This window comes from Pseudophryne corroboree, chromosome 4, assembly GCF_028390025.1.
Source record: "Pseudophryne corroboree isolate aPseCor3 chromosome 4, aPseCor3.hap2, whole genome shotgun sequence".
Lineage (NCBI taxonomy): Eukaryota > Metazoa > Chordata > Amphibia > Anura > Myobatrachidae > Pseudophryne > Pseudophryne corroboree.
Genome location: NC_086447.1, coordinates 208,453,495 through 208,476,132, shown reverse-complemented (window position 1 = coordinate 208,476,132; position 22,638 = coordinate 208,453,495). Strand labels below are relative to the sequence as shown.

Here is a 22,638-nt window from a genome sequence, read left to right as displayed (position 1 = left end):
ACAGAGGACAGGATTTTCTCTTTTGATCGGAAATAATGAAGATGGACAATAACATCCCTGGGCGGTTGAGTGGGAGAAGGTTTTGCACGGAGTGCTCTATGAGCCCTATCACAGACACTCTTCGTCTGTGAGGTCTGGTACGAGGTGTATGAAGAATTCTCTCAGGAATGGCGGAAGCGATGGGCCGAGGACCGATTCCACAACATTGCGTATTCGTATTCTTGTCGTTCTTTAAGTGTCTCCATTTCTTCGTGCAATCTAGTGAGCTCTCTGTCAAGGTGGTGTTGGGAGCGGCAGAGATCATCAGTCTTTGTTTCCAATGCATCCGTTCGGCTACCGAGAGCTGTTAGGTCCGATTTAAATTCTGCAATAGCGTTCGAGAGTTCCTGTTTAAACGCAGATTGAACTCCCTCCAGTAGGCTCGACATTACCGCCTGAATCTGAGGGTCAATACCCGCCTCCGACGAGCACGGAGAAGGAGGGGAGTTTGTGGGCATGTTGGGGTTCTGCGGGCCCTTTGACTTTGAACCAAAAAAGTTAGTCGGGACTTTCGTAACTTTCTTGTTTTTGGACGGACATAATGATATGAAAAAAGAAGAGAGAGGGAAAAAAAATAATTAAAGAAAGGACACAGTCTGTAAATTGTATAGCAGGTGAGCGGCCCAGGCAGGTCAGGTTGCTGACTTACGGCTCCATCCCGGGCTCCTGTGGGAGTGAGAAAGCAAGTATTTCAAGCTTTAAAGAACTCGAAGGGCGGAGGAGGGAGCGGCAGCGGCTTCGTAGAGAGTAGCAGAGGTCCAAATTGTGAATTATTCCAGGCTTCAGTCAGTGTAATTCAAGTAAATAACAGCAGCGGCCACCAGAGGGGGACGGAGTGTCAGCTTCAGGTACACCAACAAAGGAGTCGGGAGGAAGGTGCCAAAGATAATTATATGTAATGTCCAGCTGTATGTATAGGACACGTGTAAGATTTTATTATATTGTATTATATCATAATAATAATGATGATTCGAGGATCCGTGTATCACAATAATGGAGCCGTAACTCTTCCAGGAGCTATCCCTGTAGCTGGGGTTAAATCGCAGCCCATCCTCTCATCAAGTGGTCTAGGTACACATGGTGAAAAAATAAAGCCTTTACTGCAGTCTCAGCTGCGGGCGGCAGGTTCTGTAATCTTACAGGGGTGAGTAGAGTGAGGTGCAGTGCAGCATTACCTTTACTCAGGCTGCTTGCCAGGGAGCAAGATGGCGGCTTTGGATTCCTGTCACAGGCCTTAGGGGAAGGGAGAGGAAATTCCCCCTAGATTCGGTGGTGGTGTTAGTGGATCTGGTCCCCGCGGCCACAGCCGCCTCCACCGGGTCAGGTGTCCGCAATCAGTTCAGTCACTGCGGCAGCCGCGGACCCACTCTCCCGCGCCGTCCGGCCACCCAGCGGGGTCGTAATCCGCTCCGGGGGAGTCCTCCGGCCGGCTCGCTGCAGGTGAGGAAGGAGACCGTACTACGGGGAGACAGTCCACCGCCGCGTTCCCGCCCACGATCCCGCCGCGGCACTTCCGGTCCGGGTGCCGCACTACTCCAGCCCCCGGCTCCTGCCGAGCAGGTAGGCCGCAACCCGCACGGGTCTCATGGGCACCCGCCATCTCCGCAACCCACCGCTCCTCAGTCAACAGGGGCTCGACAGCCCCGGGGTGCAAATTACTAGGCTGCAACTGGTGCCGGGAGGGTGTTTTATATTGTCGGGGTCAGGAGCACTGAATCGGCTCGTCTTCCCCTCTCCATGGCCTGGCCACGCCCCCGCAAACTAAGTACCCTTAATGGGGCTTAGTTCACCAAATATTGCTCCCCCCACCTCCCACCTGCTATGACCCCCTGCTACTGCTGAGGTGTTCTGGAGTACTTGTGGAGGAGCTGCGCTTCCCTGTCAATCTGCCTGTGTATAGCTGCAGAGGGAAAATGGCGCTGGCGAGCTGCTGGATCCACTCAGCGTGAAGACCCGCCGCCCTAATGGCATGCGGTCTTCCCGGGTTTTTATACTGGCTGAGGTAATTATTCCGTTTTACAGTGTGTTAAAACCCATGCAGTGCACTGCCAGTGTGGGTATCAATAGCGGCTTCAGCTCGCCCCTCACAAGGGTCACTACAGTGTCTCTGAAGCCTGGAGTGCAGCCTGCATGTCAGCGCTGCGCTCCAACCTTGCAGCGCCATTACAGCCAGCGACCCGCTAACTGGGACACCGGCCACCTACTCACCACTCTTCTGACTTGGCTCTGTTAGGGGTGGTGGCATGCTGCGGGTCTGTACGCTCGCCGTTGTGGGGCTTGCAAATAGGACATTGAGCTCCTGAGGGTCCTATCAGCAGGAAACGGGACCATTAACCCTTGGGAGGTGGGACCATTAACCCTTGGGAGGTTGGGCCATTGGGCCAGTCTGATTTAAGTTACTGCAACACCACATTAAGATCCCATGGTGCCGCAGGAGGCACAAAGGGAGGTTGGATGCGCAGAACCCCCTTCACGAACGTCTGGACCTCAGGAAGGGAAGCCAATTGTTTCTGAAAGAAAACTGACAAGGCCGAAATCTGAACCTTGATAGATCCCAATATCAATCCAGCATCCACACCCGCCTGTAGAAATAGGAGAAGTCGTCCAAATTGAAACTCCACCGCAAAAGACTTCTTGGATTCACACCAAGATACACATTTTCTCCAAATCCGATGGTAATGTTTGGACGTTACCCCTTTCCTGGCCAGAATAAGTGTGGGAATGACTTCATTGGGAATACCCTTACGGGCTAGGATCTGGCGCTCAACAGCCATGCAGTCAAACGCAGCCGCGGTAAGTCCTTATAAACTAACGGCCGCTGCTGAAGCAGGTCCTCGCGAAGAGGAAGAGGCCGAGGATCTTCCATTAATAACTCTTGAAGATCTGGATACCAAGCCTTCCTTGGCCAATCTGGAGCAATGAGTACTGCTCGAACTCTTGTTCTTCTGATGATCTTGAGAACTTTTGGAATAAGTGGAAGTGAAGGGAACAGATACACCAACTGAAACCCCCACTGGGTCACCAGTGCATCTATCGCTATTGCTTGAGGGTCTCTTGACCTGGAACAATATTTCTGAAGCTTCTTGTTGAGGCGTGATGCCATCATATCTACTTGAGGAACGCCCCAACGACTTGCCACCTCTGCAAAGACTTCTGGGTGGAGGCCCCATTCTCCTGGATGGAGATCGTGTCTGCTGAGGAAGTTGTCCACTCCCGGAATGAAAATTGCAGACAGAGCTTTTGCACGTCTTTCTGCCAAGAGGAGTATCTTTGTCACCTCTGCCATTGCCGCTTTGCTTTTTGTTCCGCCTTGACGGTTTATGTAAGCTACTGCTGTTACATTGTCTGACTGGATCTGTATGGGACGACCTTGAAGAAGGTGTGCCTCCTGATGGAGACTGTTGTACACAGCTCTCAATTCCAGAATGTTTGTGTGAAGTAGAGTTTCTTGACTTGACCACCTTCCTTGGAAGCTTTCGCCTTGCGTGACAGTTCCCATCCTTGGAGACTTGCATCCGTGGTCCCCAGGATCCAGGTCTGAATCCCGAACCTGCGTCCCTCCAGGAGGTGAGCCATTTGTAGCCACCACAGGAGCGAAATTCTGGCTTTTGCCGATAAGATTATCTTTTGATGCATGTGGAGATGCGACCCGGACCACTTGTCCAGTAGGTCCCACTGGAAGACCCTGGCATGGAATCGGCCATATTGTAGCGCCTCGTAAGCCGCTACCATTTTCCCCAACAGGCGAATGCACTGATGAATTGATACTGTTCTTGGTTTCAAAAGTTGTTTGACCATGCTCTGGATCTCCTGAGCCTTTTCCACTGGTAGAAATACTTTCTGTACCTCGGTGTCCAGTATCATTTCCAAAAATGATAACCTCATCATCGGTTCCAACTGAGATTTTGGAAAGTTGATGATCCAACCGTGCTGTTGAAGTAGTGTCAGGGATATCGCTATGTTCTGGATTAGCTTGTCCCTGGATCTCGCTTTTATGAGATCGTCCAGGTATGGAATTATGTTGACTTCTTGTTTGCGAAGGAGAACCATCATCACCTTGGTGAATATTCTCGGAGCCATGGAGAGCCCGAACAGTAATGTCTGGAATTGGTAGTGGCAATCCTGAACTGCAAACCTCAGGTATGCTTGATGTGGCGGGTAAATGGGGACATGCAAGTAAGCATCCTTGATGTCCACTGACACCAGAAATTCCTTTTCTTCCAAGCTGGAAAAAACCGCTCAAGGATTCCATCTTGAATTTTAATCTTTTTAAATAAAGATTCAGAGATTTTAGGTTTAAAATCGGCCTGACCGAGCCATCCGGCTTCTGTACTACAAACAGGCTTGAATAAAAGCTTTGATTCCTTTGTTCGGCAGGAACCAAGGCAATTACATTGTCTTGACATAATTTGTGTACTGCATTCAGGACATTTGCGCTGTCCTGAGCAGAAACTGGTAAGGCTGATTTGAAAAATCGGCATGGGGGAAGGTCTTGAAATTCCAACTTGTAACCTTGGGATATTATTTTTAAAATCCAAGGATCCAGGTCTGAGCAAAGCCAGAACTGGCTGAAAAATAGTAGACATGCCCCCACCCTATCGCACTCCCACAGAGGAGCCCCAGCGTCATGCTGTGGTTTTTGCAGAAGTAGTTGCCGACTTCTGCTCTTGGGAGCCTGAGGGTGTTGTAGGTTTTCTACCTTTTCCTCTCCCCTTTTCTGTGAAAAAAGGGTAGTTTTAGCCTTTTTGTACTTGTTGGGCCGAAAGGACTGCATAGTATGAGAATGATATACTTTTTAGCCGGCGTAGCTGCCGACGGCAGAAATGCTGACTTGCCAGATGTAGTAGTTGATATCATGGCATCTAATTTCTCTCCAAAAAGGGCTCACCATTGTATGGGAGCGCCTCAATATTTCTTTTGGATTCTGCATCAGCATTTCATTGGCGTATCCAGAGCGCCCTGCGGGCTGAAACTGCCATAGCAGAGGCACGTGAGCCCAGTAAGCCTACGTCTTTCATAGCCTCAACCAAATAACCTGCAGAATCTTTGATATGACCTAGAATTTGCAGCATGTCATCTTTATCGACCGTGTCAATATTAACAATCAAGTTATCTGCCTACTTTTCGACTGCGTTACCTACCCACGCAGAGTCAATTGTGGGCCTGAGTAACATACCCGTAGCAACATAGATGGACTTTAAAGTCATCTCTAATTTGCGGTCAGCAGGTTCTTTTAATGAAACTGACCCTGGGGCAGGGAAAATGATTTTCTTTGACAACCTAGAAACTGAGGTGTCTATCATTGGGGGTGACTCCCACTTACACCTATCCTCTTCTGGGAAAGGGTACGCTAACCCCGCAACCTTTGAGGGATAGCAAATTTATTTTCCGGGTTAGCCCAGGATTCCACAAAAAATTTATTTAAGTCCTTAGACGGAGGAAAAGTCACCACCTGTTTTTTATTTAATTTAAAATAATCTTTTTCATCAGGTGGAAGTGTTGTGTCAGGAAATTCCAGCACCTTTTTTATAGCGACTGTCATACATTGAATGCTCTTAGTTTGGGGTCTACCCCCCTCAAATCCCCAGTGTCGACTTCAGTGTCGGCATCTGTGTCAGTGTCCATTTGCATAATTTGGGCCAGGGACCTTTTCTGGGAACTGGAGGGGTCCCGAGTGGATGATGCGGAACAATCAGCAAATAAAGCTTCTTCCACAGACTGTCTCCTATGCTTTGTCTGTTCTTCAGACTCAGAATTTCTTCACTAGTTTAGCCATATTACTCTGCAGCTTTCTCACCCATACAGGCTCCGAACACTCTTGTGCCTCTAACAGGGGTTCCTCTGGGGAAGAGCTTTCTCTAGACATGTTACACGCGTGTATAGTCACACCACTCACACACACACACAGGAGCTAATGGGGACAGACCTACACTAACATCTGTCAGAGGGACCCAGAGGGAATTGCCAGTCCACACCACGCGCCCTATATGTATTACATACAATGAATATACACATACCAAAAACAGCGCTTTTTATCCAATGTGAAGCCCGCAGACTTCAATAAATTATGTGCTCCCCTTCCCTTCTATAACACCCTGGTACTTGTATCAGCGATGTGTGAGGAGAAGCAGCCTGCAGGATCAGCGCTACGGCGTCTCTGTGAGGAGAAAATGGCGCCAATTGAGTGTTACAAGCAATTCTGAGGTGAAGCCCCACCCCCCGTAATGGCGCGGTTCAGCCACAGTAATATTTATACTGGCGGGGGTAGTGTACATCAGCGGCTCACATGTATGTACATTTTGCCAGTGAGAGTAGGGATTTATCATGTCCCTCAGAGCGCGCCCGCAGGAAGGAGCCAGCCCACACTATCAATTTCTTAAAGTGTCCATTGCTCCTAGTGGACCAGTCTACAACCCATGGTACTAATGTGGACTCAAGTATCCTCTAGGACGTAAGAGAAGTCTACGCACGTCATCTAACTCTGGACAATCAGGGAAAGTGACATTGGGCTTATTTTGTACAAAGAAAAACGACTGCTGTGACGCAGTGTCCGCCAGAGGGAGCTTTAACACATCCCTTATAGCCAAAATGAGGGGTTCAATATACTGAGTGGGATTGGGATCCCCACAAACGAGATACAGGTCATCCCCATCATCTTGTATATCGGCCCTCATTCCGAGTTGATCGCTCGCAAGGCGATTTTAGCAGAGTTGCTCACGCTAAGCCGCCGCCTACTGGGAGTGTATCTTAGCATCTTAAAATTGCGAACGATGTATTCGCAATATTGCGATTACAAACTACTTAGCAGTTTCAGAGTAGCTCCACACTTACTCTGCATCTGCGATCAGTTCAGTGCTTGTCGTTCCTGGTTTGACGTCACAAACATACCCAGCGTTCGCCCAGACACTCCCCCGTTTCCCCGGCCACTCCTGCGTTTTTTCCGGAAACGGTAGCGTTTTTTCCCGCACGCCCATAAAACGGCCTGTTTCCGCCCAGTAACACCCATTTCCTGTCAATCACACTACGATCGCCGGAGCGATGAAAAAGCCGTGAGTAAAAATACTATCTCCATTGTAAAATTACTTGGCGCAGTCGCAGTGCGAATATTGCGCATGCGTACTAAGCGGAATTTCACTGCGATGCGATGAAAAATACCGAGCGAACGACTCGGAATGAGGGCCATCATCAGTATCAGATAATAGAGCAGGTAAACCACGCTTCTGGGGACCTGTGCATCAACCCTAGCAGCTAAATCTGCAACAGCTTGTTGCAGCATCTGAGTTTTCTGCACATTAGCAGAGAGTTGTGATGACATATCTGACAGTCTTAAGTGGCCGTAACCAGTGGGGCTCTGGACCCTCTCCCCCAACGTCTTCAATAATTTGTGAATATTGACTGCATTGCTCACAGGAAACAGAGTCATTAGATAATGGAGAATCTGGTGTGACATATACTGCACAGCTTGTGCTTACCCATAGTTCAAAGTACAAACACATACATACACATACACACACACACACACACACACACACACACACACACACACACACACACACAGTTATAATGCAAGCCTGGCCTACTGTATGTGAAAGTAGACACAAGAGAGGGGATACCAGCACACCCTGAGCTACACAGCCCCAGTGTGGCTGTCAGCTCTGTAAATCACAGTAAACACTACTGAATACAGTCCGAAGTAGGTTCAGAATAGTGTACACAAGCGGCTCTCCCCCTTAGCTACACCCTGTACCAGTTTCAAGCGTGTCTGTGAGGCAGGAAGCGCTGAGTGTGCTGTAGATGGCTGCTGTAAGCAGAGGAAGGAGCCAAAACTCTGCTGGTCCCGCTCTGAGGAAACTCCTCCAATGGCGCCGGAGCTGTACATGTTATTTATACTAGCAAAGTCTCCAAATAAGCTTAAAAACTCACACAAGTGCTTAGTTAAGCAGTTTTGCACCAGTGCACACACGGGAGATCCTAGCGGGACCCCCTCAGGGAAGGTCCCGTATGCCACGCCCATGGTCAGCCGCACATTGAACCGGGGACCCCCCCTAGCAGAGTACCCTGTTTGTACTCACCACCGATGTCACCTTCAGGCAGCGTTAGGGGTGTGCTGCGGCTGTGACAGCCAAGGTGCCCCACTGAACAAACAGCCCCTCAGGACGGTGGTCCTGCAGCGGCAAAGCGGTTCTGCACCTCACAAGGCCGGTGACCGCGCCCCCCTCCCCACCCCAACTCCCACTGTGCAGGTATGCTGTTGCCCAGACAGCATAATGAGACAAAAAAATTAAAGTTTTAAATGAAATTGAAGAAAACTCTCTTGAGCTGTAGAGATGTGCATCCTCTACTGAGGGCACTTTTTTTCTAAACTGCCTGTGGGAGGGGCAGAGGGGAGGAGCCAGCACACCCAGTTGAAGAAATTTAAAGTGCACTGGCTCCTTTGGACCCAGTCTATAGCCCATCGTACTAGTTTCCCCAATATCCCTCATGGATACTAGAGAAATGTTTATGCATAACCAAATAAAATCACAAAATAGCATAGCTAAATCAGGATTTTGGTACTTACCGATAAATCCCTTTCTCCGATTCCACAGGGGCCACTGGAGTGTAGTTACAATGGGGAGATAGTAGGTGGTATTGGTAGCTGGCACTTTAAAAATTCTCACACTGTGGCTAGCTCCTCCCCTACTATCTCCCCTCCAAGCCAGTCTACGTTAAACTGTGCCCGAGGAGAGCTGTAATAAACAAACCGTAAGGTAGAGGAGGTTAACGACGCCCTGTAAACCAGGCGAACACAAACTAAACCTGGAACAGAACCTGACAAAAAACCAGGCTAGCCTGAACCCAACAAGCAGTCATATGGTGATCTGCAATCGTTAATCAAACAAAAATCAGGAGAAACAGCGCTGGGCGGGCGTCCAGTGGCCCCTGTGGAATCGGAGAAAGGGATTTATCGGTAAGTACCAAAATCCTGATTTCTCCTTCATCCACTAGGGGCCACTGGAGTGTAGTTACAATGGGGACGTCCCAGAGCTCCCAAAAAACGGGTGGGAAAGCGCTGACAGTCCTGTAAAAACTGCTCGGCCAAACAGTGATGCAGAGGCCGTAAAAGTGTCAAACTTGTAGAATTTGACAAAACGAATGTCGGTTTGACCAAGTAGCCGCCCGACAAAATATTCATGGAGACCCCGCGGGCGGCTGCCCACGAAGGTCTTACAATGCGCGTAAAGCGCGCTGAATTGGAAAACGGAGGTTCCCTAGTAACCGCCAAGAAGACTGTCTGATGATCAGATGTATCCAACTGTCCAGCATATGCTGGGGCCCCGGCTATTTAGTACGGGAGCATCGTCCAGAGCAAAGAAGAAAAAACACTTCATCGAATAGCCTGAGACCTCTGTAGAGAGAGTTGACGAGCCCTGACAACATTCAGAGAGGATTGAAAACCACTAGTGTCAGATTTATATGAAAAATGGACCTCCCCTCTGGAAGAAACGACCGCTGAGGCTGAAGCCGAGCCCGGGGAGTTGCCAATAGAGTACTCCCTGAACAAGAGGCCGAACTTACGGCCGCTAGGCTAATCTCATTTGGAAGAAAAGCGAAAAAGGCAGAGACCTAAAATTCCGGTCAGTGTGGTTTGAAGCGCAGCGGAGCAAAAAACCTCCCAGAGAAACCAAAGATGAATGGTAACTGGAAGAAGGGGGAAAAACCCCCTTTTATCTTCATTATGTTCCATAAAGTTTTCCCAAAGTGGCAAAAGCGAGAAGAGGTAATAGACTTCTGAAATCGGAGCCCAGTAGGCCTAACCGAACTAGGGAACTCCTCCCTTCTGAGGTCTCGTGAACAGTCACACGGGTAACCGAAACCAGTGTAAAATTGAACAAGGAGAAAAAAAAAAAAAAAAAAAAAAAAAAAAAAAGGAGCCTGTTGAAGTAGACAGTCCAGTCGAGGTAGGAGCCAAGGCTCCTCTACTGACAACAGGCGTATCTGTATCTTCAAGTCATGCGTGGCCCAACCAGCGCCACCGAGAGGACTAGCACGCATAATCCCCTCCTGTGTTACTGAACATGAAGTAGAAATAGAAAAGGAGGCAGGATAGAATAACCAGAAAACTCCCCGGAGCCCTGAGGGCCTCCACGGCTACTGCCGTCCGAGAGTAATAAAGGGTTAAAGAGTCAGTCAGAACGCCCTGAGGTCGATCCGAAATCTCCGCCCACAGCGGACCAGCTGACAAAACTCCGGGGCATGTTCCCTCACCCAGGAGTCTGACCTGGTGGCTTGATCTGGAAACAAGATTGTTGTCCCACGTTCCGAGAGGAATGGAGGCGACCACTCATTACGTCGCAACTTGACTGAAGAAATAGAGTCTCTGGTGCCGAGGAATGAAAAAAACCTCTGACGGACCGTGTTGAGAAACGTCTATGCGGAGCATAAATTGGATCTGTGTCGAATCAGAAGCTCGTGGATCCTCCGGATATTCAGAAGCCACCTAATGTACAGAGTGGGATAGTAGCAGTAAATTGTCCCATTAGGGAACCAACGTCACCCACTGCCCTTGAAAAAGGGTTATTCTGTTATCTTCCTAAACTCTGTGGGAGCGGAAGAGAGAAGAGTAAAGGACTTACAGTGAAAATGAGAATCCTGTTAAGGGGGAATCTGAGAAAAGCCTGTCCAACGGAAATCAGTAAACAGGCATCTCTGAAGACAAGGGACACGTAAAACTCCCTTTCTTGTTTAAACTAGCAATCACAGACTAAAAGGATTGTAAGGCCAGAATAGGCCTGTCCGAGCCACTTGGCTTCGGAACGTGAAAAGAAAACAAAGGCCTGAGAACTGTCCTAATTCAAATGATATGTGTAAAACAGGGATCAACACCCTTTGCGGTTAGAAACCTATGGAGCGCAGCCTGCAGTATGACTCTTGTCATCGTAAATCAGCCGACCCATGCCGAGGGACTCCTGAGACGGTTGTAACCGCCCAAGCCTTCTCCCATCGACCTGCGCCTACCCTGGGACCCTGCAGGTGTAATGGGTGTATAGGATGACATAAAATCAGACTGGACTGAGGATGTTGAACCTCTGCTTCAGCCTTTTTACCCTGAGAACCCCTGGCGACGAAGATATCACCCGTGTGGAGTCAAAAACCTGAAAGGGCACGAAAAAATCTAAAGGGAAGACCAGTAAAGGTCTGTCTTGGAGCTGGGGCAGTAGTAGGAGAAATCAAAGTGGACCTACCTCCATTGGTTCAAGAAATCCTGCAGAAAGTTCCTTCCCCAGAACCATCTGCCCCGTAGGATTTCATGTTTACTTGTCACTGTCGCAGCCCCAGAGGTCGTCGGGTTAAGACAGCCCAAGCGAAGATGCAGGGTCCGAGTCTGTAGACATGGAGACCTCCAAGGAACATAAAGCAGAATCGTGATTCTGACCTGTATCAAAGTATCAATTGATCCTGATGCGAAGCATCCTGTAACCTAGAGGACAATTGTTCCCCAACCTACCTGCTCCGGATACGGTAGAACCATGCTGCCGCATATGTCGATGGATCCCTGAGCAAGGTTGCCTCAGGAAAACGGCGGCTTGATGGACCGGCGATACACCGAGGTGTATACCTTAGAGAGGTTCTGATACCATCTCCTGCCATCTGCGGGGAAAAGATAGGAAAACAAACCTTGTTTGATACCTGATATTGTGTATTCGGGTGTCTGTCGGCCGCCTACCGGAGCCTGCCCAGCTCATCCGAAACTGAACCAGTCGCTGTCATTTTCGTCAATGGCGTGGAACCCTGATGGACTTGACGTGTCCTCCTCCTTTACCTGCAGTATCAGATGAACTGCTGTATTATGTACCTGTATATTCTGAGACACTGGTTCAGATCCACAGAAAACAGACATCAGTAATGCATGGAATGTTAGCAAAGTTTATTTTTGGAAAGGTGTGTTTGGTCCCGCTGTGATTTGATCCTGTGACCTTGGAAACCAAAGTCCAAGGGCTTACCTGATGAGCTATTGTCTGGATAATAGTGACATTACCTGCATCATTGATCAAACAGGGGTGTGCAGGTGCGTGGAGGGCGAAGCAGATGGCTCCGCCGCATACCTCACACCTCAGAGGGAATTCTTCGACTATCCCAGGAGAGACAAACGAAAGGAGAAAAGGTGGGTTAAATAAACAGAGCCCTACGTAAGGTCTGCACTATAATGTGTAGTGACCGATACGATTAAAATAAACTTTCTGGAGCAGCGGAGACCTGAACCAGCAACGCTGCGCTGTGGGACAGGAGTCTTAGCCCTAGGCTATAGGAGTTCTCCTTAAAGTTTTGTTTGGATTCAAACCCCTGTTCAGATACCCGCTACTAGCGTACTGAGCCGCAGCGCTATTTGTCTGATGCCTTACACGCATTCCACAATTACAAATAGCATTAGTAACTAGTGACAAGAAGGAATAATAAAGGGAAGGCAACACCCCGCCCTGTATTTAGTGTACCGCTAATTAAGGTGCACCAGATGTTTCTCTGAGGTTCCGCTGGCTTTTCAAAATGGTGACCAGCCTGTGAGAAAGATGGGGGAAAATGTTATGTGCAAGATGTTGTTATTAGAAAACATTGCGGAAGTAGCCTACAGCACCTGGTGTTCCCAGGCGGTCTCCCATCCAAGTACTAACCGGGCCTGACCCTGCTTAGTGTCCGAGATCAGACGAGATCGGGCGTGTTCAGGGTGGTGTGGCCGTAGGCTTTTATCCCCTATATCTGGTATTTTATGGATTTATCTATATACATACCTACACGCACCTAAATATATATATCTATATATATACATGCACAAACATAACTATATATGTATATATACACACACACCGTAGGTAAATAAATACTGCACAGTAGATCCTTTTAATTATTATTGAGCTGAGTCCCAGCTACTGTAATAGAGCAGGTTCCCTGATTTGCAAGTAGGAAAATGCTGGGTAGAGGACTCTACTGCAGGAGGAATGTATCTATATTTCAGCAGCCTGAAGTATCGAAAAGTTACAAATCCCAGAGCTGTTGCCTAGCGATGGGGAGACCTGGGAGCCCACTGAGTAAAGCGGGTTAACTGTTAATATACCTGGGACTTTATTTGTATTTGTCTCTGAGTATGCAAGATTAGCCCACTGGGCTATAGGAGACACTGCAAATATGAAGCCAGGTCTGTGCAGGGAGGAAATGGCCGCCAGAGTGAAACTCCTCTGGGCTATGCGATAAAATCTATATAGTGGATAACTGGATTAGTGCTGAGCCACTCTGACTATATCACATTCTCCCCAGCACCATGTGCATTAAACTCACATAAATGCCTATTACACTATAACAGTGGCCGGGGAGCGGAGAATGCTGAGCCCGCTGTACAGAGCAGGAGTTAGCTCCGCCCCCCGGCTATGGCGCCTTATTGCAAAACTAAGCGGGAAGCGAGCTGTACCCTCCGCTGGGCCTGCGAGTCACCGCCGGGGAGCGCTGAGCCCGCTATACAGCGCTAGTAGAGCCCTGTATCTGCTAGCCGCCGCCGGGGAGTGTTGCGCTGAACAGAGCGCGAGTCGCCGCCTGGGAGCAGGGAGCGCTGAGCTCGCTCTACAGAGCGGGACTTAGCTCCGCCCCCTCCGTACAAGGCGCCAAATTTAAACATTGCTTTGCGCTCGAGCGGGATCCCTGTGCCGGCTCTGTGAGTCGCGCTGAGTGGGGATCTGTGCGGGGGGTGCGGGGAGCTGGGGGAGCAGAGGGTTATCAGAATGACACACACCCGTTTTTCAGTCAGGGTTGTATAAACACATACTCAGCCTCCCCCAATCATCCTGTCTGTTTCTCCATGAGGAGGACAGGTAAGGATACAATAAAGTACATTACAGCCCCAGAGAGCCCTTCTGGAGTGGGTTGTACAACAATAAACAGATTGCTCTAAAAACATACATAGCCACCACAAATAAAGTATACTTCACTCACCACTGTGTTCTTGGTGGATCGGCCCCGACACACGCCGCACGCAGCGGCGTCCAGCCGGAATCTTCTGTGGTGGGGTGGTCCCGACACAAGCCGCACGCAGCGGTGTCCGACCATTTTTGATACTCACCGCTGCCATGCTGCCGGAATCTTCTGCTGGATGGAGTGGCCGCGACACGCGCCGCACGCAGCGGTGTCCGCCAACTCAGGAGAGCTCAGTGTCTCCCTCAGCCGGGGCCCATCCCTAGCCGCACGCAGCTGCGATGGGACCCCGCCGGCAGCTCCCACGGTGCAGACTGGCAGTGGCAGAGCTGCCAGTCTGTGAGTGTGTGTAAGAAAAATAAAATAATAAAGAAAAAAGAAGAAAATTCTTCAGCTAAACCCAAGTGAACCAGCTACCTCGGGCACTTAACTAAGACTGGCTTGGAGGGGAGATAGTAGGGGAGGAGCTAGCCACAGTGTGAGAATTTTTAAAGTGCCAGCTACCAATACCACCTACTATCTCCCCATTGTAACTACACTCCAGTGGCCCCTAGTGGATGAAGGAGAAATAAACACTCAAGTGTACATATAGAGAAAAATACAATTAGCCAATATTTTAACTGTTTCACTTACCTCAGCACTGGTTCTGCAGCATGGGCCGGAGTGGTGGTGATAACCGGGGACTGAGCTCGAGTAGCTGATACCGTGGCCACTACAGCAGGGGTCACTGAAGTTGCTGTGGTTATTGGTGGACGAGACTAAGCAAAAAGACATTATAATGCAATAAAATGTCAGCATTTGAAAATTATATAAAACGGTCATAACATTATATTAAGAAGTAAGTAAAACCACAACACAGTGCACTGATGTTGAAGTTGAAACTTTTATAATCAACTAGTTTAAAGGCCGTCAAAATGAGAAACACCAGGGTTCGGATTAGGAGCTGCCGGGTTTCTGTAAATCCTGCTGCTGGTAGACAGGGCTGCCATGCTGAGTAGGTGTGTGTCCCCTCCGCAATATATAATTAATATAAATATAATATAATATAAATATATATATATATATATATATATATATATATATATATATATATATATATATATATATATATATATATATATATATACACACATATATACACACACACACACACACACACACACACACAACAAGGGAGAGACGGCGGCACTCAGAGACTTTCACTTTCAAAGGTAATAAAGCAAAGGGTGCATTTAATGGTCAACGTTTCAGGGGACGGACCCCCTTCTTCAGGACACTGCAAACTAGTGATTGTGCAACAAAAAACAACTTAAATACCTTACCTGTACCGCGAACCTGCGTCCGCCTCCACGTCCCAGCCGTCCGGTGTACGGAGCCCGCGCTTCCGGCAGCGTGTGGCATGCAGTATCCGGAAGTCGCGTCATCCCGCGCCTCGGACCTCCCAGTGACGTGGCTGCTGACAAAGGAAAGACGGTAACCATGGAGATGCGACGCAGCGTCGCAACGCTGCGCTGCCTTACAAAACATTTGTGACATGTAGTGCTGAATTAGAGCCTACCAAAACTAATGTAAATGAATACATGGAAAAATGCATAAAAAGCAAGTGTGATGCCATACAATGGATAACAAATAGATAAAAAATAGAAAAAAAATTGATAAAACATGGATATTGGAATGAACAAACAATGCTAGTGTATAAGTGAAAATGTGCAGAATTACACAAAATAGTGACTGCTAATAACCCAGCGGGGTCCAAATTGGACCATGTTGGGTCCTGTCACAACAAGACTGGTCGGACCAAAGCTCAATAAATAAATATACAATGGAGTAAAGATAATCTCAACATCATTAAACATCAAACATTAAATGTATAACAGGTATCTTGCCCAACTCATCCCTAAAACCTAACTATCTGTGTATACCTTTGAGACTGCGCATGCCTGAACTGGATTATTGAGAACAGGACGTTAACAGGGTACATGCTTACATCTGTCACCCTGACTAAAGGAAACACTGTAGATTCAGCTGTTCATTGAGGCCCCTGGGGTAGATGGTATCTAATTTAAAGATCCATCGGGCCTCTAATTGTAATAATTGGGCCGCTCTGTCCCCTCCTCGGACAGAGGCAGGGACATGGTCCACTATCTTGTACCTAACCGTGGCCAGGCTATGCCGCATCTGGACAAAATGGCGTGCGACTGGTTGGTCGCTTTTGCCAGTGTTGAGGGCAGCCCTGATGGCCGACCTGTGTAGGGCCATTCGTTCCTTAAAAAGGCATTGTGTCTTACCGACGTAGTATAGACTGCAGGGGCAGACCAACACATACACTACAAGTGTAGAACTACAGGTCAGTGGCCATCGGATACTTATTTTTCTCCCTGTGTGGGGGTGCTGGATGAAATCTCCCGTGAGCATATAGCTACAGGTCGTGCAGCCTAAACATTTGAAGCAGCCGGGCTTCCGGCTCAAAAAATGCTTGGCTGCCGTAGCTGTTTTAAATCCCGAAATGTCATTTTTGACCACAAGGTCCTTGATGTTGGCACTGCGAGTATAGCATGGCATGATTCTAGAGTGTTTCAAAGATGGTAAACCCGGATCAGAGCTAATGATGGGCCACATCTGTTTGACCCTCTTATTAGTCCTGGAACTGTTGGTGTTAAATTCATTAACCCAAGTTATTCTGTCAGTGTTAACCTTGGGGTTTTCCCCTTTTAAAGCCTCACACCTACTAAGGGCCATGACCTTTTTACGTGCCTGTTTTAAAATGTCATTGGGATAACCCCTCTGACGGAATTTCTCAGACATCAGATCTAGCTGTTGTTCAAGGTCCCCAGGGTCGCTGGTGATTCTGCGAACCCTGAGGAACTGAGAAAACGGCAAGCCTCTGACCAAAGATCTAGGGTGGAAGCTGTCGTAACGAAGCAGGGAATTTCGATCGGTGGGTTTGCTATACAGTGATGTATGGATCGTGCCGTCCTTCACTGTGATTTTGATATCCAGGAAGCAAATTTCTGTAGCATGTGAAGTGAGTGTGAATTTGACCGGACTGGTTGATCCATTGTGTTCCTCTATTAAAGTGTAAAATACCTGGGGGTCGTGTGTCCAAAACAAAAATAAATCATCTATATATCGAAAATATAGAGAAATATGGTCAGCAATGGACGTCTGTTCAAAAAACAGTCCACGTTCTATTTCCCACATGTAGGCATTAGCCAGTGACGGAGCCACTGCCGACCCCATTGCACATCCTTTCTTCTGTATGAAGAACCGGCCGTTAAACAAAAAATAATTATGTGTAAGTGTAAACTCTAATAACGTGATGAAAAAATCTATGTCAGGCCCGGTGTACAGTGGATTGTTGGTAATGAGGTGTCTTACTGCCGTGAGGCCAGCTTGGTGCGGAATGCACGTATATAAGCTGGTAACGTCTAACGTGTGTAATGTAGTGTCTGGATCAACCGGCCCAAATTCAACCAGCTTCCTTAAAAGCATGTTGGAGTCCTTCAGGTGGGTGAAAGTGGCCTGGATGCAGGGCTGTAGATATGCATCCAGGAAAATAGCCAACGCCTCACACAGTGAACCCCTGGCGGAAATGATAGGCCGGCCAGGGGGGTGTTGGGCGTTTTTGTGTAGTTTAGGGATGGCGTAGAATATGGGGGTGACTGGGAACCTGCAACATAACTTATTAAATATTCCTTGAGAAATGAGCCCTTCAGACAAAGCTGAACTTAGGAAGTCATCTAGCTCAGATTTAAACTCTAAGGTGGGGTCAGGTCCAGGGGGCAGGTACATCCTGGAAACCATCAAGGTAGACACAGATGTTATCTTCAATCTGTCCTCGGTGCCTCTTTCCCAGGCAGAGACATCTGTTTTAGCCAAAGGACTGGCATATGTCCCCACCAAGTCCCCGGATAAATTTAAGTGGAAAGTAGAGACTTACAAGTTTAACAGAACTCTCAAATTACGAGAACATTTTGACAAATCCACCGTGCCCCCAGCTAAATCAAGTCTGCCACCGCAGATTAGGAAACTTGGCATGGCTTCTAGATTTGACCCAATTTCCACGAATCCGTCCATCAAGACCTTCACCCGGATAATGGATGGTTTCCAGGATGTACCTGCCCCCTGGACTAACAAAAATCTCACACGAGAAGAACAGTTGGCCCTTAAGTCTCTCCAGGGGCGACAGGACATAGTCATTAGGGGAGCTGATAAAGGTGGGGGGATTGTCGTTTTGGATACAGATTTCTATATTGCAGAATGTGACCGCCTATTGGCTGACAGTGAGACATATAGCGAATTGCCAGTTGACCCCACCTTAGAGTTTAAATCTGAGCTAGATGACTTCCTAAGTTCAGCTTTGTCTGAAGGGCTCATTTCTCAAGGAATATTTAATAAGTTATGTTGCAGGTTCCCAGTCACCCCCATATTCTACGCCATCCCTAAACTACACAAAAACGCCCAACACCTCCCTGGCCGGCCTATCATTTCCGCCAGGGGTTCACTGTGTGAGGCGTTGGCTATTTTCCTGGATGCATATCTACAGCCCTGCATCCAGGCCACTTTCACCCACCTGAAGGACTCCAACATGCTTTTGAGGAAGCTGGTTGAATTTGGGCCGGTTGATCCAGACACTACATTACACACGTTAGACGTTACCAGCTTATATACGTGCATTCCGCACCAAGCTGGCCTCACGGCAGTAAGACACCTCATTACCAACAATCCACTGTACACCGGGCCTGACATAGATTTTTTCATCACGTTATTAGAGTTTACACTTACACATAATTATTTTTTGTTTAACGGCCGGTTCTTCATACAGAAGAAAGGATGTGCAATGGGGTCGGCAGTGGCTCCGTCACTGGCTAATGCCTACATGTGGGAAATAGAACGTGGACTGTTTTTTGAACAGACGTCCATTGCTGACCATATTTCTCTATATTTTCGATATATAGATGATTTATTTTTGTTTTGGACACACGACCCCCAGGTATTTTACACTTTAATAGAGGAACACAATGGATCAACCAGTCCGGTCAAATTCACACTCACTTCACATGCTACAGAAATTTGCTTCCTGGATATCAAAATCACAGTGAAGGACGGCACGATCCATACATCACTGTATAGCAAACCCACCGATCGAAATTCCCTGCTTCGTTACGACAGCTTCCACCCTAGATCTTTGGTCAGAGGCTTGCCGTTTTCTCAGTTCCTCAGGGTTCGCAGAATCACCAGCGACCCTGGGGACCTTGAACAACAGCTAGATCTGATGTCTGAGAAATTCCGTCAGAGGGGTTATCCCAATGACATTTTAAAACAGGCACGTAAAAAGGTCATGGCCCTTAGTAGGTGTGAGGCTTTAAAAGGGGAAAACCCCAAGGTTAACACTGACAGAATAACTTGGGTTAATGAATTTAACACCAACAGTTCCAGGACTAATAAGAGGGTCAAACAGATGTGGCCCATCATTAGCTCTGATCCGGGTTTACCATCTTTGAAACACTCTAGAATCATGCCATGCTATACTCGCAGTGCCAACATCAAGGACCTTGTGGTCAAAAATGACATTTCGGGATTTAAAACAGCTACGGCAGCCAAGCATTTTTTGAGCCGGAAGCCCGGCTGCTTCAAATGTTTAGGCTGCACGACCTGTAGCTATATGCTCACGGGAGATTTCATCCAGCACCCCCACACAGGGAGAAAAATAAGTATCCGATGGCCACTGACCTGTAGTTCTACACATGTAGTGTATGTGTTGGTCTGCCCCTGCAGTCTATACTACGTCGGTAAGACACAATGCCTTTTTAAGGAACGAATGGCCCTACACAGGTCGGCCATCAGGGCTGCCCTCAACACTGGCAAAAGCGACCAACCAGTCGCACGCCATTTTGTCCAGATGCGGCATAGCCTGGCCACGGTTAGGTACAAGATAGTGGACCATGTCCCTGCCTCTGTCCGAGGAGGGGACAGAGCGGCCCAATTATTACAATTAGAGGCCCGATGGATCTTTAAATTAGATACCATCTACCCCAGGGGCCTCAATGAACAGCTGAATCTACAGTGTTTCCTTTAGTCAGGGTGACAGATGTAAGCATGTACCCTGTTAACGTCCTGTTCTCAATAATCCAGTTCAGGCATGCGCAGTCTCAAAGGTATACACAGATAGTTAGGTTTTAGGGATGAGTTGGGCAAGATACCTGTTATACATTTAATGTTTGATGTTTAATGATGTTGAGATTATCTTTACTCCATTGTATATTTATTTATTGAGCTTTGGTCCGACCAGTCTTGTTGTGACAGGACCCAACATGGTCCAATTTGGACCCCGCTGGGTTATTAGCAGTCACTATTTTGTGTAATTCTGCACATTTTCACTTATACACTAGCATTGTTTGTTCATTCCAATATCCATGTTTTATCTATTTTTTATCTATTTTTTATCTATTTGTTATCTATTTGTTATCTATTTGTTATCTATTTGTTATCCATTGTATGGCATCACACTTGCTTTTTATGCATTTTTCCATGTATTCATTTACATTAGTTTTGGTAGGCTCTAATTCAGCACTACATGTCACAAATGTTTTGTGAGGCAGCGCAGCGTTGCGACGCTGCGTCGCATCTCCATGGTTACCGTCTTTCCTTTGTCAGCAGCCACGTCACTGGGAGGTCCGAGGCGCGGGATGACGCAACTTCCGGATACTGCATGCCACACGCTGCCGGAAGCGCGGGCTCCGTACACCGGACGGCTGGGACGTGGACGCAGGTTCGCGGTACAGGTAAGGTATTTAAGTTGTTTTTTGTTGCACAATCACTAGTTTGCAGTGTCCTGAAGAAGGGGGTCCGTCCCCCGAAACGTTGACCAATAAATGCACCCTTTGCTTTATTACCTTTGAAAGTGAAAGTCTCTGAGTGCCGCCGTCTCTCCCTTGTTGTACATATTGGGGTTGCCGCACCCCTAGGAGGGCACCGGAGCAATACCCCTTCGGGGACAACGGAGTGCCGGGCTGCTTCCATGTTCTATATATATATATATATATATATATATATATATATATATATATATATATATATATATATATATATATATATATATATAGATATAGATATAGATATATATATATATATATATATATATATATATATATAGATATAGATATATATATAGATATAGATATATAGATATAGATATATATATATATATAGATATAGATATATAGATAGAAAAAGTTCCAAGAATAACCACCAGAGGGATTAAACCCAGAGAAACCAGCACACTTGTTGAATGCAAGAAAAGTTTTACTGTTCACAAAAGGAACACAAAGTTTTTTTGTTTTTTTTTTTTGTTTTTTTTAAAAGTAGCAAGCATCTGGCACACATTATGATAGCAGCATAAAGTAAATCAATGAATACTCAACATTCCGACAGCTGTTTCGACTAGCTTCTTCATAGGAATGAGTAAAGTGTCATAGTGCTGGACACTGCCCACCGCAGTGTCAGTTTTCAAAGTGACATGTGCCTAATGCACTGAGCTACCAAAGGTAATTTATACAGTGTAGTGTACTTACCTGTGAGCCATCGCACCTGCACCCGGTCACACGTGGACGCAAACAACGTCACCTCCATGCGCCACAGCCGTGACGTGAACCGGATGCGACGCCCGGGGAAGAATTAGTCCGCTGCACATCATGTGTGTACACACGATGGAGCCGGACACTATCCTCCCTGGACTGAGAAACTCCGAGGCCGCGCCCACGTGTTACAGGTCGCCCCCGTGCCCCGCGTCATCTTCAACACGTCACACGTGGCGACCCGCAGGAGGCACCCAATGAGTCCGGACGGACAAGTTCCTCCGGAACTGAGTGGGCACTGTACCTGTTTCCGGGGGCAGGATAGGAGGCGCACAGTCACTCGTGAAAATGATGAAAAAAATGAAAAAAATATGAATAGCTAACATAATACATATTGGGCAAATAAAACATATAGATAGCCAGTCATAAACAAATCCATTAATTGATGAACTAATCTTGATTTGAGTTTTAAACTCAATTGCTAGCTAAAAATAAAACTATGCTTTCATAATATAATAATAATTAAGCTCCAAAAGAAAAACCAAGATAGCAGACTGACCAATATCTAAATGTAAACCATAATCTCCAACATATATACAATTAAATATATAATTCTTAAACAAATAAAAAATAAAAAAAGGATGAAAAAAATATATCAAAACAGGACAATGGATCCAGATGTACAGCTACCAGGCCCACATGTGTACATATAAAAAAATAAAAAATAAAAAATTACAAAAAAGGTGCAAAAGAAAATTCTTCATTAAGCCCCGCAGGCGAAAGGGAGTCCAGGCGTCGAATCCATCGACATTCTAGCTGTAGTAGCAACTTGTGACGATCACCGCCTCTCTTTGGTGGAGGTATGTGATCGATGGGCATGAATGATAGATCTTTAATATGATGTCCAAGGTGAACAAAGTGCTTTGCAACTGGCGGAGTAGAACTCTCGACTTTAGTGAACGCTTTTTTAATTGATGACCTATGCAGGGCCATGCGTTCTTTGAGCATTCTGATAGTCTTTCCAACATATACTTTATTGCAGGGGCATTGGATCACATAAACGACATATTTTGTCTCACATGTC

The 22,638-nt window shown here is 47.2% G+C and overlaps 1 protein-coding gene and 1 non-coding gene across 11 annotated transcripts in view; both read right to left on the bottom strand.

Moving 5' to 3' along the window:
• SAP130 (Sin3A associated protein 130) overlaps positions 1 to 22,638 on the bottom strand; it is a 206,214-nt gene that overhangs the window by 123,964 nt on the left and 59,612 nt on the right. For all 10 annotated transcript variants that reach the window (XM_063915874.1, XM_063915876.1, XM_063915879.1 and 7 more), the window contains one exon: positions 14,611 to 14,735. In XM_063915874.1, the coding sequence (XP_063771944.1) occupies positions 14,611 to 14,735 (125 nt within the window). The remainder of the gene's footprint in view (positions 1 to 14,610; positions 14,736 to 22,638) is intronic.
• LOC134912435 (5S ribosomal RNA) lies at positions 12,641 to 12,759 on the bottom strand. The gene has a single exon (XR_010176974.1). It is a non-coding gene; the product is annotated as a 5S ribosomal RNA (ribosomal RNA).